The 16,913-nt window shown below is 41.8% G+C and overlaps 1 protein-coding gene across 3 annotated transcripts in view; it reads left to right on the top strand.

Annotated features, from left to right (window-relative positions):
* The window catches only part of tenm4 (teneurin transmembrane protein 4), a 113,914-nt gene that overhangs the window by 17,173 nt on the left and 79,828 nt on the right, over window positions 1-16,913 (top strand). The window contains exons 3-6 of one of the 3 annotated variants that reach the window (XM_030777394.1): window positions 2,675-2,893; window positions 12,505-12,751; window positions 15,284-15,382; window positions 16,448-16,683. In XM_030777394.1, coding sequence (XP_030633254.1) covers window positions 2,675-2,893; window positions 12,505-12,751; window positions 15,284-15,382; window positions 16,448-16,683 — 801 coding nt within the window. The remainder of the gene's footprint in view (window positions 1-2,674; window positions 2,894-12,504; window positions 12,752-15,283; window positions 15,383-16,447; window positions 16,684-16,913) is intronic. The other 2 variants (XM_030777396.1, XM_030777397.1) reach the window with 2 other exon arrangements.

Raw genomic sequence — 16,913 nt, 5'->3', positions numbered from 1 at the left:
CCAAGGGGAAGCATACAAAACAAAGTCTGATGACACTAATGTGATGTTGTGTCTGCCTAACGACGGTGACCCGCACATTACATCAGTGACGCTGATTCAATTCCACCCCTCTCATCGTTTCCCCTGCATTACAAGTTTAAGGCCAACGCATATTCCCCTTGTGTTTTTGATCACCCCCTAATCCACCGAATCTGACAGATACAATCTGTTTTATATTATGTGAGCAAATCAATGGCGATGACATAATTTGGGGGAGTTGTCTGCAGGTCTTAAGGAACGTACGGGGTGCGGATAGCTAGAGAAACCTCATTGATTGAGGCATTATTTATTATGTTACGAGCTGATGTCTGTTACATAAGCTGTCATGGGAAATTCTCAGTGGGGGGGTGAGTGGGGGTAGGGGGTGGGGGAGACTTCAAACGCCTCTCTGGTGTCTCTGTCTGTCTTCTGTTGCTCTCGCAATGCTGCCGCTGTCTGTTTAAAGAAGCCCCAAAGGCCAGCTTTGTAACGCGAGTGCCTGAGACTAAGAGAGAAAGAGCTGGCCTGGCTGTTTGTACCAATTGCCCTTGCAATTGGCTCTGTATGTTTGGCCAGGTCTCCCGGGAGAGGGAAGGATACAATGGGTAGCTATGGTGATGGCAGCTCTTCCTACCTGCAAAATTGCAGGCGTCCCGTTTGTTCAGCGGGTCATTTAATTAGGTAGCTTCTAAGTATATAAAGTCCTTTGCTCTACCGGGGCGGCGTGTGTGTCGTGCTGGGCCCGCGGTCAGCGGCCGCGCTTGAAGGGCAAGCCCCTCGAGGGAAACTGTCAAGCGCTTAAAAACAAGAGCGCACGGCTGTGACACTCAGAAGTTAAGTCTGTTTCTAATGCTGGAGCTCTCTGAGCGCGGACCAGCACGGTCATCCTTTGCAGTCCAAGAAAGTTCTTTGGGCCTTCAAGCTCACGTTACCCTGGCTGACCCTACTCCCCAGTGGTTATAGGAGCAGAGAGGGAGGAGAGAAGCTTAGTGAAGACAGCATTCATTAAACAACTCAAGCACACGACAAATGCCCTGTATGTTTCCAGTTTTGCCGCTTTGCGAAAACGTAAATTGGTTCCGGTGTAGCGGTGAATATTTGATTAACTGAGATTAATCATTTAATTTCGGTGAAAGTGTTTTTTGGGAGGATTAAGCTTTAAACATTATATTAAAAAAAATGTTCCCTTTCAGCGTGTTTTGAAACAGAAATATGTCGTCTGTGTGAACACAGAAGTAAAATATAGGAGTCAGTTTGACTCACTATTCTCTTATATTAGCGTGTGATAAATTTGGTGTGTGGAGTTCGCGGTAGGTGCTGCAATAAACTGTAACAATGAGATTGGATGCCTGGGACAACTTGCTAGAGGATTTTTTTTTTTTTTTTTGTTTCAGCTAATGTTAATTTCACTAATTGTTTCTTAATTGTGTCTGAATCAGTGAGCTGTACATCAGTGCACTGCTGAGATAATTATACACTTTTGATCCGGAGATAGCAAAGCATTTTTATTCTGTCAGATTTGATGATACCCTTTTCGGCGGGGATTTTTCATATCATCTCGGAGGAGAAGCCGTAAGAACTAGCGGAGCTGAGGTTTGAGATGAGATGGAGGGGAGCGAAGGGGGGGAAGGGGGGGGGGGGGAGTGATGGCTTTTCTCGCTGCAGTGGTATTACTTAAGCACTCCATTTCCAGCGTGTGGCAGGACTGCATCAAATGTTAATCACGCATTATTAGGAGCACTGCAGAGATTTAACTTTCCATGACGTGATGAAGGGCAGAGACAATGAGCCTTAAATGTTGAGACTGAATGGGAACGTAAAGAGATGTGAGAATGTGAGCCACCCGAGAACGAAAACCTCATCAATTGCTCTCTCGTGCCACAAAACAAATCGGGGGAATACCCCTAACTTTTCCTCGCACTGTTTTGGCTAAGTTTTAGTAGTTTGTTTGCAGAATTGCAAGGTAGACCTCTGTCTTTTTGGAAGTTCCTCAGTGATATGTGACGACGGCTCCTGGAAGGTTCATCCCCAAACTGCTCTCTCATTGTTCTCAAATGTTTGTTATTCAGAAATTTCAAGAGACAAAGAAAGGCAAACATTTCTGTTTATTTTCCTAAAAGGGGCCTCATTCTCCTCTTTCCGTATATGTAGAAGTGTGCAAAATGCTTGCAATCAAAAACAGGGAGAAGATATTCTATTGCATCTCCTAAAATAAACAAAACAGGTTGGATGGTGGTGGTAATTTTCATGCCAGTCAATGTTAATGATCTCTTGTGTTCAAAATGTTCTTTTTTTTTTTTTTTTTAATTGTTTTACATTACCAAGAAAGATTTATCTGTCTTTTGAAGATATCGAAATTTCCCTCCCTGATTCAATTTCTTTTCATGATGTTAAAATATGTCTTAATTGAGAATTCTTACAGTTGTTTGAATTTCACTCAATCAAAATTGGGAGGGCAAAGACAGATCGCTTTTACTTTTTATTCATCATTCTGTTTTGTTTTCTTTGACGGATCATAATTAAGTCTTGCATGTCATTTTTTTTGTTGTTGTTGTTGTTGTTGTTATTGTTGGTATTGTCTTTCTCTGTGGTGTTATTTGAAAGTGTGTGTGTTTTATTTTCTTCCCCATTTGTTGTCTCTGTTTGTGGTCCACAGGTCCTCCTCTGCATTGCTCAACCGCCTCCTCCTCCCCTGTTGAGTCCCCCTTCCCTCCCCCTTCCCATACAGCCAATGAGAGCCAGGGAAGGTTGCTAGGTAACAGTGGGGCTCAGCCAGCCCAGGACTCTGACTCGGAAGATGAGTTTGGCCCCAATTCATTCTTAGTTAAAACTGGCTCAGGGAACCTCTATGCTCCTGCCGCTGCGACTGCTGACGGTGAGTTCTTCAAACTATCGCTGCTCGCTAGAGGGTATCCACAGTCCCTGATGGTCATGCTTTGTAGCTTGTGGAGTAGACCGTGGGCTAAGCTCTACTCCTTTTCTTGGGAGTAGGGCAGGACTGAAGTCAAATGCAAGGTGAATTTTTTTTGCCTTAGGTTTACTCTGAGGCCCGCTGAGAGGGAAAAAAAAAAAAAAAAAAATCCCACGTTCAGAAACGAGGTGGATCTTGGCTGGAGATGAGATGTTTATCACAAGAGATGTTCAAGAGAACAGATGTTTTTTGTACAGCTTTTCATCCACTGGAATAGAATGTCCCTGGCAGTTGCTATTGGCTTGTGAACGATAATTCTAAAATAACTTCACAAAACTTCTGTGCTCTTCAACCATTTTGTAACTTCAGGACCACAAATGTGTATGAAATATGATTTTTCATACACGTGAATGTACTATGTTCTTTTTTAAATTTTAGGAGTGATTATGCAGTCATTATCGCAAAACATTAAATAGCACCAGAATTAAGAATGTGGATTTACAATGTCCCTCTGTCAGTTGCAATGATTCATTTTTATTTTGGAATCCATAATATTGTAGACTTACTGATACCTAACCCCCCCCCCCCCCCCTTTTTTTGACAACTACATCAACTCAGGACGTCTGTAGAATTTTTCTTTTCTTTTCTTTCTTTTTTCTTTCGTTATTTGGCAAGAAAATGTATTTTTCTTGCTTTTGTTCCTGACATTGCAAAATGCACGCTTCTTCACTCTCATTGTTTACACAGACGCAGTCAGAGCTCAGGGCTTTGGCGTTGCTCTTTCCATAGCTTGTGTCATGATGAATTTCACCTTGTGTCATAAATAGCTAGAGCAGTTTGCAGTGCATTGCACTTGTGGTACCAAACATTTTTTTTTTTTCTTTTTGACATTTTAGATTTTAGAGTTTTAGCGTTTTTTTTAATATAATGGTTATGAAACAAAAAGCTATTATGATTCATTATTGTTAAGTTTAAGCGCATATACTAATGCACGGGTATATTACTATTATTATAGGAATTTGTGACACAATTACTGTTGTGGTAATTCAGTGGATTGAAGCGATGAGCTCTATTTATATGGTCTAATGATACATATGCTGGTGTGGTTTGGGTTGTGGATAGTAAGTTGCACGCAGCATTTTCACAGACAGATCTCTGGCGTGGAATTCAGAATGAACTTTTAATATAGTTGATTGTAAAATGTAATTGTCACAGAAATGGCAACTTTCTAATTGAAAATAACCGACCTACGATCACAGAAGTGTGAACAAGGGTGTTCTCACACACTGTAAGTGACAGCGTTCAGCACGACCACAATGAATCACTTTGACACATCACTGTGCCTTTACTAATGCCTCGTTAATCAAAGTCAAATTCTTGGATGCAAAGCAGGGTATTACTTGTGGCATTGTTTACTCAGAACAATGTGTGGTGGTGTTCTCATGCTAACATATTCTGAGACCTTTTGTAAACTCTTCAATCTACACAGCACTCAGTAATTCAGTTAACCTTATTACACGTTATCTTTTTATTTTTTTTATCTTTTTATTCTCTTTTTGCGAGTGGGCACAAGACCCTCTGGAAATGCCACTGTATCACTTGGTATGGTCCTCCTGACTTTTCACGCCAAACAGGATTGAACAGATACAGAATAACTCATTTGCGGTTTAACCGTGAGATTCGCCGTGTGTGTTTTGGTGGACTATGTATCTGTATGTGCAGAGTAAAAGGCAGGGTAATCAGGTGAGGAAACGCGTTCAGATTTTTGTAAAAGTCGATACTTGAGCGCGAATGGCTGTCAGCTTCGAGCTTCTCCCTCTGGCCCACTACACAGCAGAACAAAAAATGCTTTAAATAATAGATTAGGCTTTACAAGTTAACCACCCAAAGGCTGGAATTACATCAAACCCCAATGTGTTTCAGCTGTCTGCCTCAGCTCAGACTGCTTATGGCTGTGAGTTATAATCCTGTGTGTCAAAGCTCCCTTAATTCCAGTGCAGCAAGGTATTGGTCATCCAGCACTGACACCCTAGGGTTGCAGAGAGAATTTGTCTTCCTAACAAATGGATCTGATTTGCATGGGTATATAGGTTACCCTCAGGCTGTCAGTGAGGGGTAGCGGACGTACCAAAGACATCAGCCCATGCCTCCAAGCTATGCAAGGTATCATAAGGCTCCATTTGACAGAAACAAAGTGGCATAACATTTTAGCTAGTTAATATGTTGCAGTTATATGTCCACCTTGATAAAGCGCAGGTTGATTCCTGCCAGAAGCTAAGCTAGGGTGATTTTGCAGTCTACACTGTGATGCTGTGGTGTTTCCCTGTCTCCCTCTGACTACAGAAATGATTCAGTAACCCTTAACTCTCAGAGTCTGGTAGTGCACAAAATTTTCTCACTTCTTATTATGATTGCGTGTAAATAAGTGGCAAATTATGCAAATAGCCTTATTGGAGAGTTCTCCACTTAGACTCTCTTTTCTTTATTGTTCTTGCCACTTTATTTGCTGAGCCTTTGACAGTGCAAGGTCCCAATTACAATAAGAAAGAGAGATGTAGCCTTGTTTATTGTCCTTAACCACCTAATGAGCTGTTGAAGTCCATCTCGATCTTTTTTTCATGGGTTTTTGAGGTTTACTGACAGGGAACCCAGGAATCCACAGGTTTCATGGAGGGGATTTTTATATCAGCATGCCTTATTCGCAGGTCTTAGATGAAATTCAGGTGGATTTGGGTTTTTAAAGCGAGATCACTATTATTTAATGAGGGATTTTTCGTATTACCGTTCATGTACGGTTGTGTGAGCGTTTTTGATTTTAGTGAAACCTGCCCTCACATTTCCTCTGGATGACCATTACCACGACAGTTATTACAGTTTAGCACAGCATGCGGAGGGTTAATCAACGCAGCTGACAAAAACTTGTTAAAATTTTACATATTATATAACCCTTTTCATTCTTTCTGGTTTTCCTTTTCTTTTTTTCCTTATTTCGACCAATTCACTGTGCCTGCTTTTAGTGAAATGTGGCTTGCTTATATGACACGGTTTTCTGAGTCTGTTTGTCTGACTGGCTCTCCTTGCCGAATGGTTTTCCAATGGCACTTTGTACAGCATGCAATTACCTGTCAAGTTCCCTCAGCTCTCTGGCTCCCCCACTCCATTCTCACCATGTCAGGAAATTAAATGAGTACATTAAGGAATTTTGACTGTGTTGTGACAGGGTCGTCCTCTGCTGCCTAATCCACAGCTGAGCATTCCTGATGTGACAAAATGTGTGTGTTTGTGTGTGTGTGTGTGTGTGTGTGTGTGCGCGTCTTTGTGTTTGTGTGTGTGTGAGAGAGACAGAAGTGTGAAACACTGATTGAGATGAAGAGACTCTCATATGAAATATTATTTAAAACGTCCAAGGTTCATGTGGCTAGTTTTTACTTGATTTGCATGTCTGTAAAAATGTGTGCTATTATGTAGTTATGTAAAATATATGTCACGGATGAGCTGTGCTGTGCTGTAAAAAAACTGAGCAAAAGGCTACGGCGTGTGGTTCTTAATGTTTCTGTGGCGTTTGGTATTCCTCTCAGATGACGGAATCGGAATTATATATGAGGACAGGGCTAAGATAATTCCAGCATCTGCATATTGAGGAATACTCAACTATCAAATCTAACAGCATTGGCGCTGAGGTCGTTTGTAAAAAGAATATTCTGTCTCACAACATAAGAAACAACATAAAGAATTTATTTCCCTTCTTGCCAGGACTGTGAGCCAGAATTGAACCAGGGGAACGTCTTCCCACTCCCCCAAATAATTGCAGCTTCATATATTTATTGCTTAGTCGGATGCGCTCGTATCTCTACGCTGGGAATCCGCTGTGCGTGGAGTCTCCATAGCATTTTCTCAATCTAAATGCCCTTGGCTGCATTTTGTTTTTCATTCCCTCTCAGAGATACCATGTGAGCATAGACTTTATTTTCCAGATCCTGCTCGCACAAAAAGAAATAAGAAAGTAAAACTTAAAGCAAAAAAAAAAAAAAGAAAGAAAGACAGAAAGGAAAATGGTACCTCAAGTCCTGTTAGGCTGATGGGGCAGTTACTGGCTGAGGCCTGTGGTCTTTTATTGAGCATGTGTTTCCCAGTGACCCCTGGCTTTTTCTTTGGGTTATCCTCCTGGTGAGATAGCCATTGGGAGACAGACACCCCACTAAGCCTCAAGCTTTAAATGTAGAGCAGCCCTACCCCCATCTCCATCCAACTCCTGTTGTCTTAGCATCTTTTAGCACCAACCAGCATGGGGTAAAGCCACAGGTGACCGCTAATGGACTGTGGATCTCTACTGTTAGGGCTCGCACAACATCTCTTCACAGTTGACTTGGCTGGAATAGGACTAGCTGGAAAAGGAAGCCAAGGGACATGTCCAGGTCTCTGTTTTAATAACAAGAGAGTCATTGCTACTGTTTAATCATCTATGGCAGCAGGAATTGACAAAATGTGGTTTAAAGAGATCTCTCTGGAATATACAACCGCATGGGACACTTTTAGAAATGAAAACACCCATGGCTTTATGGTAATTTAATGAGCAGCTTATGGCACTCCTGCAGAAACATCCAGATCCTTGTGGATTTGGAGAATTTTTCTTGTTTAGTCACCTACGGTTTCATGTTGTTTGACCCATCCCCTGTCTCTAAGGAAAGTGCTTTTCTTTGAGAATGCGGTTTAACTAGCCACAAGCAGTCAGGACATAGGCAAAGTCTATATTTCCAACTGCACTTAGCCAGCTGTTTCTCTAACGTGTTGTCCTCCTTTGTTCCTTGCAAGCTTTTTCATCACCTCCTTATTTAGATGATCCATTTTGAGGTAACCATGAACAAAGAGCTAGACTAAGCCATCTGTATGTTAAGTATCAAATACATCTCTGAGGCCTTGGGGACGGACAGACGACTCACCGAATACAAACGGCGAGGAATTGCTTTTGTTGTTGTTGTTTTATTCTTGTTGTATTGTAGGAGTCACAGGCTCATTGAAAACGCTGAAACTTTTGATGTCATCAGTGCAGTAGAATTCATGTTGCTTTGAAGCTAAAAATACCTTAACGCTTTCAGATTTCTATGCTATAGCCAGTGTTGACTTTAGCAACGTACCATATGTCTCCTTCAGCGATCTTGTTCTCTTTGCTCCCTTTGCTCATAAAAAAAGGCTGTCGTGATATTGAGGTTCGTGTCGTTCCAACTTGTTGAAGCCTAGTTTGATAGCAAAAGTGCTGTGGGTTCTGTTGTGTTCTTGGTCAGACATGTTACCTCTAAAATGAGTCTTGTGAAGACAGCTTGTATTCCCATACCGTCCTCGCCCTCAGGTTTCTCTAACAGAGAGGAGCAACACCTAAGCCAATGGGAGAGACTGAGGAAAGGAGTGTGAAACCTCAGAATCTTCTTCTTTCTTTCTTTTTTTTGCTGTTGTTGGTATTGACAAATACTCTTCAGTCAAAGCTTGTTGCTGGGGTTTTTTTTTTTTGGTTTTTTTTTTTAATAGCCACAGGCGTTGTAGCTTTAAGGTTCACTTAATGATCTGTCTAGCTGGTGGATAGCTTTTGATTAATTCTGGATCGAATAGGCTCACACCTCACTGCTTTGATCCAGGGCATGCCATATCACCTATCTTCATCAAGTGTGACTGGCCATGTCGTGGTTTCTATCCATGGATTAAGACTTTTTTTTTTTTCCTATTTCTTTAGCATGGTTTTTTGTGTATGGGTTTTTTAATTGCAGAGATGTTTCTCCTAATTCTCGAATCAAATGCCTCATAGGCCCGCAGAGCACAGGTGTTTAAAATCTGTCATATATTTGCTTTGCCTGATGTTCTGATACGCTTTGAACTGTGAAGATGCATTTTGTGGCTTGACCTGCTCCCTCATCAATTATTCATTCAGATAAATCAATTCTGTGCTGGAGTTGGATAGGTTGGTATCACCCGTTGGTTAACTAACACTGCTTACTGAAGCAACCCGATTTCCCTCAGAGATTGACTTCAGACAACTTTAATGGCCTGTTGACGCCTGAAAGTATTGAGCTGAAGTCTCCTTAATTTTTTTTTTCTTTCATAACCAATTGATGCTTGAAACTGAGTTGTCAAGAAATTTAAATTTCTAGCAAAGTTTGTCAAGTCTGTAATTTACGAGGTTGACAACCCTGTAAATATGCTTCCATTCATCATGAATATGTCATAATTTTACATTAATAAGCTACATGTCTCTCTCTGTCTTTGTCATTTGACACATTTGGTGTCTCATTTAAGAGGCAATTGGAGGTGTCATCTTGTATAATTAAGCGGATATTATAGTCTTGTTCTTGAGGGAGTGTTTTTTTTTTTCACCTCCATCCTAGTGTTGTTTTTTGTCTTTCTTTGTCAGAAAACGAATGAAATTCTGATAAAAACATGCTTTATGTTGTTTCAATGTTCAAGCAATCCTCTAGATTCAGCAAAAAAAAAAAAAAAAAAAAGAAAAGAAAAAGATCGATCAAGAGTCTTCCACTCTTGTAGTTCTTTTTGGATTGTGATGAATCATTGTTGCTGAATCATTGCTTCTGTTGTAGCAATGCTCATTGTCTCGAGGACCACCGACGTGGCCTACCTTTTGTGCTGTTCCTTGAAAATAGAGCTCCTGTCCTTGGATGCTGCATCAGCTGTCTTCTCTTAGCGTCATAGTCTTGAGGCCAAAGACTGTTGAAGGGCATACGTGTTCTGAAAGCATGATAACCTATAAGTGGAGTGAAACTGTTTTTTGAGTGTGGTTTAATAAGCAGAACTTATGAAACTCATAGATGAGTTCCTCTTTTGCCCATCATGTAAATACAAATACGGTTAAAAAAAAAAAAGAGAAGAGCTCTACTAGCGCTTTATAAAATGCTAAAAGCTCTAAAAGCGCTTTAAAGATGTCATAAAAATATGAAACTCTGAGGAGCGTTTTAAAACTACTACTTTTATAAACTTTTCATATCATTTGCTTTTGCTCTATTTGAAAGACTGCAAAGGGTTCTACAAAATTTCCCATGGTCTTGTAGTGGATAATCAGCATGTCTTTAACTGCTTCTGCAATAGGTTTTCATGGAATATCATGGTGAGACATCTCACAACATTCTCTGCTGTGTGTCTGCTGCTGTTACTCTATCCACCTGTCATAAAAATGCTACATTATACTGATAAATGAAATGAAGCACATTGCCATTTCAAAGCAAGTGAAGCCAACACCATTTCCAGTTTCAAAGCGTTATCTGATAACGGGGTTAACAACTTTTGACTCGCTTTTTTAAAATATATACTCGTTTTGTTTTGTTTTCCCTATGCTGTTTTCATTGAAACGTTGGCGCTTTGCCAGAAAATCTTGGACCGTGTTTTTGTTCTTGGTTTTGGTCAGAGTTATCATCAGTTTTGCACAGAGACAGGAGGTTCTGAGTAATCACAAGAGCATGATTGTGGGAGAGAGTCTTGGTATGGACTCATCTGTCACCGAGGGTAACAAACGACACGGCACTTCGCCCAAAGTGAGAGAGAATAACCACGTTCCTGTCACGGGCACATGCCTCAATTACTATCTACACAATACAGTCTCCGCGTGACACAAAGCACTCTTTTACTTAAATCTGTAGGTGAGAATCAGCATTTACTCTCCCTTCCAGAATTCCTGTGGATAGAAAACATATTGTATCTGTTGTTTTATGAAATTGTGCCAACAACCAATGCTTTTGGAATATAGTCAGGGAAAAAAAAAAAGAAGCTCATTTTGTGGACTTTGGCTGAATGCTGTTGTTCGTCGTCATATTTGTGGGCGTATTGCGTTTGCTTATTGTTTTTTTTTGGCTTTGTCCAATTTTCAGTTCTTCAGTGAAGGTCATATTGCACCTAACCTTGAGGTACAGTGTCTGCCATTGTGTTGTGTACTGCTAGTTTTATCTCCCAGACTAGTTTTGACAAAGCTCTCTCAGTACGTTATTCAACTGAATGACAAAAAAAACGTCTGAAGGAATCTTTGTATTAAAAACAAAATTGGTCCGTGTAGTATGAAAAAACAGCCTGGACTTTCTATATGTTTATTTTTTCGTGACAGTTGATAATAGAGGCTTCTGGACATTCGGAGAATTACTACTGTAGAACTGGGGGTGGGGGATGAAAGTTCTTTTATTGTGGGGCAGAGAAGCATGAACACGTTGACTGATTAATGGCTTTGCAGATATGGAGATGAATGGAAGTGAATACACAAGGACATCAGTTCTTAATCTTGCACTAAGGTGGGAGTATCAGATGCTACAGGAGACCAGTGGCTACAGTCTGATAGTCCCTATCTCGTGTCTGATACTCCCAAAACCCATGATGGAAAGCGACAGCCACACAATTAAAAAAAAGAATAAAGAAAAAAAGCAAAGCAGGAAGAAAAAAAGATTTCTCTCAGAGTCTAACCTGGCAACAGTATTTGATGATTGGGAATGAATTCTAAACAGATTGGCTACGGTAATTCAGTTTGGTTGATAATAACAGATTGCCAGCAGAATAGATCTAATGTTGCTTTGGAAACTCCACCAAATAGGGGTGACACATCACATTCAGCTGTTTTTTTTCCCCCTCTAACCAGTGAACAGCAAAAGCAAATGTTTAGCGGTGATGGGGGGGAAGGCAGCTTTGTTGTGTGTGAGCTGTAGCAGAGCCAGGTAGCTGTCTGTTTCACAAACAGGCCGACAGGTGCTTATTCAAAGAGTGTCCGTCTCTGAGCGATTCTGCTCTCAGGTCTCAGTGACTGACACAAACAGATTAGAAGAGCCCATTTTGGTTGTTTGATTAAGAGTAAGGCGGTAACTGGGAGCAACGCTGCAGAAAAATAGCTTTGTTAGCTCATGCGCTAATGTGTGTAGGTATGGTAATGAGTCCGGCAGCAATGGAGAAAACATCATTACAAAGACTAACGCGCACACAAACATGACTCTTAACATTACTCCCTCTGGGCTTGCAGAATTCCTTAGTCAGCCCAAAAACATCAGAATGTTTTTCTTGTATGAAAACAAATTACATCACAGATGTAGAAGTGACTGAAGCATTAATCCCAATGTGTAAGTACAAAAACACATTCTAAATGTGATTTATTTTATTAGAATGGAACAGCTCAGGCCAAAACAGTGGTGCTGATTTAAACATCTACTGTATAAGATTGATTTACATTGACAATATCCTCTGTGTTTTTTGGGGTTTTTTTAACCATTTTCCAACCACTTCCTTTGTGTATTTACATAAACCTTGTGTGAACCAGTTAGGTCATATGCTATCAAATGTATAAAAAGTGTTCTCTCTCTCTCTCTCCTCTGGTCGCAGGGTTAGCTAAAGCTAGCAGCAACAATGACAGTGGCAGCTTACATGACTTTGATGTAGCCTAGCGCATTGGTACACAGAAAGAAAAAAAAATTAAATAAATAAACCTGTCTCATAGATTATACTGTCCTTGATGTTACAAGGAGAACAAGTCCCATTGTTTGGAGTCTGGGGCAGGAGGGGAAAAAAAAAGAACGAATGAAACATAGCGTGTATTCTGTCTCTTTCAGACGGCTCCTTTCAGAACCACTCTCGGCTCCGGACTCCTCCGCTGCCTCTCTCTCATTCTCATTCGCCTAGTCAGCACCATGCGGCCTCTATTAGTTCCCTGAACCGGAGCAACTACACGGCGCACAGCAACCCAAGTCCTGCTCCCACGGACAGCTCCGTGCCACCCGAGGGGCCCGCGAGTGCTCAGGACTCCGGCAGCGCCCAGGACAACTGGCTCCTCAACAGCAACATTCCCTTGGAGACCAGGTAGGACTCTACACATCCTTTTCATCCATTCTTAACAGTTAACAAATTGCTGCAATGGGACTTGTTATTGAATGTCGCTGCTTAAGACATTCACAATGCAGTCATAAGGCATGCATAAGCAGTATGTGATAGCTGCATGAAACATTTGTAAAGCGAATGATATAGAGGACCTCCTGATAAGTCATCAGCTATCATCATTGTCTAATTTCAAACATTCAGTCCGCAAATGCATTTTAAAGGCTCTATGTATGCTTTATGAAGTTCGATTTCATATATGACATGACTGTAGTCTCTTAGTCTGATTAGTTCTGTGTTGATTCCCTTGCCGGCTGCCCACTTCTTTGTAGTTTAGACTGACACCTGTCGAAAATGGGTAGGGGGTTTCCTTTTAGGCGTTCAGGCCAACATGCATTTGCAGCGAGAATAGCAGTGAAACAAGAGAAAAGCGTTGTTTTTCACTCAAACCAAACACTATCGTCTCTGATTTGATTTGAGTTTGTCCGGCGTAGAACTGTAATCGCGTCGGATAGGTAATTACACTCAGGCACCTGTGAGCCAACCCGGAGATTTTATTTATTTCATATCAATTTCTGGTCTGTTTGTCATATACCCGCCACTACTGGAGAACCACTCGCGAAATAGAGGAGGCAAGAGCTCCAATAACTCCAGAGCCGTCCGTTTTCATCACTATGTCAACTTCTCATATGCGGACCTGGGAAATCAGCGGCGTGACTTTAAACTAGACTGATACATGCTGATGTTCGTATTACCTTTTTTTCCCTGCTGGACCAAACAGCCAGGTCCAAGAGCAAATGCTCCTCATAAAAGTTGCAGTTTATCAGCACGTAAAAGTGTCCGGATAATACCGAATCACATAAAACTATAACAAGTGGCCTCCTTCACGCTCTACTGTTAAACTGCCAGGAGAGGAGTCATCTGAACCCTTACGATGAATGGCAGATGTCTGATTCTTGTGACTTGAATGATAGAGTAGAGCTTTTTCACTGTGGTGCTGTAACCACCATCACACAAGGTCCAACGTGATTAGTAAAGGAATGAGATCTACTTGGCTTTTGATTACCTTGCACACCACCTTTCTCCTGTGGTTTGTTCACCAACTGATTGGCCGGCGTGACGGTCCAGTCAACGGGAAAATGAATGTTAATTTCAGTTTTGTTGAGGGACTGTAAGCAGCATAATGACTGATTAAATACCATAGATTTCCCAAAGTTAATCTTGAACAGGTATTCCCAGTGGACGGAGAAACAGATGGCCAATCGCACAAGCCAATCGGCAACAGGAGAGAAGTGTCGCTACCAAATAAATCAGGAGTACGAACCTCCTTCCAAAAATGAACTATCAATTATATGAATCCCTCTGACAAAATTGGAACCATTAGCAATATCCACAAGGGCCTTGAAACATGGCCTGTCGCATGCGCTTAGTTAATGGTCTTATAATGGCCCTTCTTCTAGGCATCTGTGGAACTGGATGGAATGGGCTTGCTGTATCCCTGGATGTGAGGGTTTATCCCAATCTCTCTGGAGAAGAGCCAGAAATGCCACTCACTCTCTTTGGCTCTTCCTCACTGGAGCTGCTAACAGTCTTGTCTCCTTTCTGTTAAAATTTGCATTTTCCTCCTGGTGCCTAAACACAAGCCAGAAAAGACAATGAGCAGACTGAACTTGAGTGGCTAAATAGGCAGAAGGGGGTAAAAAAAAAAAAAAGACATAAAAACCCCCCCCAAAAAAACGGTCTTTTCTCTTGTCGAGCTAAAAGTGTGTTTGAGCTGCCCACTGCATGTTGACTGTTCATTTCTCCATTGCATTATCTCGGTCTTCCCTTATGGAACGACAGTCTCACGGGACACAGAGGCCTGCCAGGGACTGCACACGTGTCGCACAAATCAAACGCAACCGTGTTTGTCTAGAGAGATTTTGCTCTGAATGTTAATTACCTTCCACATTATGGGGCTACAGTATTTATGGTTTCAAAACAATCTCAAAATAGCAGTTACTAAAGCCTTTTGGGGATTTTGTCAGGAAAATGTGTAATGTGTTGTGTGTTAACTGCAGTAAGCAATCGCTTTCCTTTGAAAGCCTAGAATGCTAACATGGTGCGGGTTTGAAATGAAAGTGATGCATTGTTTTCTTCTAACCACAATGACCATAAAGGAGCCAGAATACTCTAATGTTTATCAGAGAGGAGCAGGACGCTTGCAGAGAAGGTCAAGGGTCATACAATACAAGGTACATACGCTGGTGGGGGGGCGAAAGGAGGGCGGGGGGGGCACTTTGTCTAACAGGAGAGGGAAAATGTCTTACCGTAACACAAAATATTCCTCAACATTAGCATTAGTTCCATAAGGGTGTTTGATTTCTCTGTTCTGTCACGTGTCTTTCTGGGTTTCCATCGTGTCGGTTGTCCATACTGTTGCCCAAACGCTGTCACGGACTCTTTGTTTTGTCTGGCGCTTCACTCTGCACGCATGTCTCACTCTCCTCCCATATCCATCTCTCCACCTGTGTGTAGAAACATAGCAAAGCAGACATTCCTAGAGACTTTACAGGACAACTTTATAGAGATGGACATTCTGGCCACGGCACGGCGCGATGGCACACTCAGCGATGGGTATGTTGCATGATCTGTCTGTGGCTGCCATTCGTGTGTTAGGATCTGCTTTGCCATGCTACATCGTGGTATCTGCGTCGTTGGGGTTTTTTTTTTTGTCCCTTTTCCTGTGTTAAATGTGTAATTCAAGTTAAAATCGCACAGTCGGTAACTGATGATGTATGTTTTTTGTTTGTTTGTTTGTTTTTTGTTTTTATAACCACTTCGCAGCATCTGCATCTTGAGGAAATGCTGACACGTCACACTGTGGTTTTACACGTTTAGATGTTGGATGAAATTATGTTACATGCTTAAACGGTTATTTTTTAAATCTCCTGTCCAAAAGCAGCTTGAACCTTAGTCCAGTTTTATTTCCCTCCGTACAATAGATCAGTCTTCACAGTACGAGAACGTAATGTACTGTCATATTCATATGTCATTCATTCCTCAGTGTCCCATAACCTTGTCAGTACAGCGGTCTGAATAGCACTGTCCTCATTAGTGCTTTTGACTGGCTCTCCATACAGCACAGTACATGGCCGTAGACTCAGCCTTTAGACTCAGGCTTTAAAGAGAGGTACTGGCAAATGAACAGCTCTCTCAGCATCCTGTGATCTTGTGTGTGTGTGTGTGTGTATGTGTGTGTGTGTGTGTGTGTGTGTAACACACGCGCACACACACACACGCGCGCGCACACACACACACACAGGTTTTTGGCACCCCTGACGCACACTTGAGGTGAATTAGAAGTCACCACACGGGCACACATTAACAAGGATCTGCTGTGGTCACTCGTGCTGTAAATTAAATTTCATATCGATTCACTGTTTCAATAGAACAAACCCACTGTGGCAGAGTGTTTCCCACAAGCCAGCACAAGGGTGTATATGGCAACAGCACGGAAAAGTGCTTAGAGATGGCCGTACTGACCAATGTAAGGGACTCTACCATACTCTACAAACGGAGTTTAGCAGAGAGGAAAGCACTTATCAGACACACACACAAACAGACACACACACACACACACACATTTTTTTTTATATTTTCTCAATTCTGTGAATTTGAGCAACGCTTTGGGTTTTTCAGACACTTTTTGTTCAAGCCGGGTGGGACGTCACCTCTCTATTGCACAACGTCGCCTGGTTACCCTTTGACCTCCAGTACGGTGTACTCCCCGCCACCTCGGCCCTTGCCCCGAAACACCTTCTCACGTCCGGCCTTCAGCCTGAAGAAGCCCTACAAATACTGCAACTGGAAATGTGCGGCACTCAGCGCCATTCTCATCTCTGTGACCCTGGTGTTCTTGTTAGCTTACTTCATTGGTGAGTACACCCCTTATTCACTCTCAGAGTTGGGGATAGGGTCAAGGGCTAAAGGTGGTAGAGATGTTTTAGGACTAGGTATGGGTAAGCCATTCCTTAAAGAGTTGCTGTTTTCATTTGGATAATGCATAGTCCTGTAGAGGCAGTGGGGTTGTTTCAATCCAGTAGTCCCAAACAGCAGAGGCAGAGACAGATGTAGTCACAGAGTTGAAAGAGAGTTACTGTTTGGT

The sequence above is a fragment of the Chanos chanos genome, chromosome 6 (genome assembly GCF_902362185.1).
Source record: "Chanos chanos chromosome 6, fChaCha1.1, whole genome shotgun sequence".
In the NCBI taxonomy this organism is placed as follows: domain Eukaryota; kingdom Metazoa; phylum Chordata; class Actinopteri; order Gonorynchiformes; family Chanidae; genus Chanos; species Chanos chanos.
The sequence above is the reverse complement of the archived record's forward strand: the minus strand, read 5'-3'. Positions and strand labels throughout refer to the sequence as shown.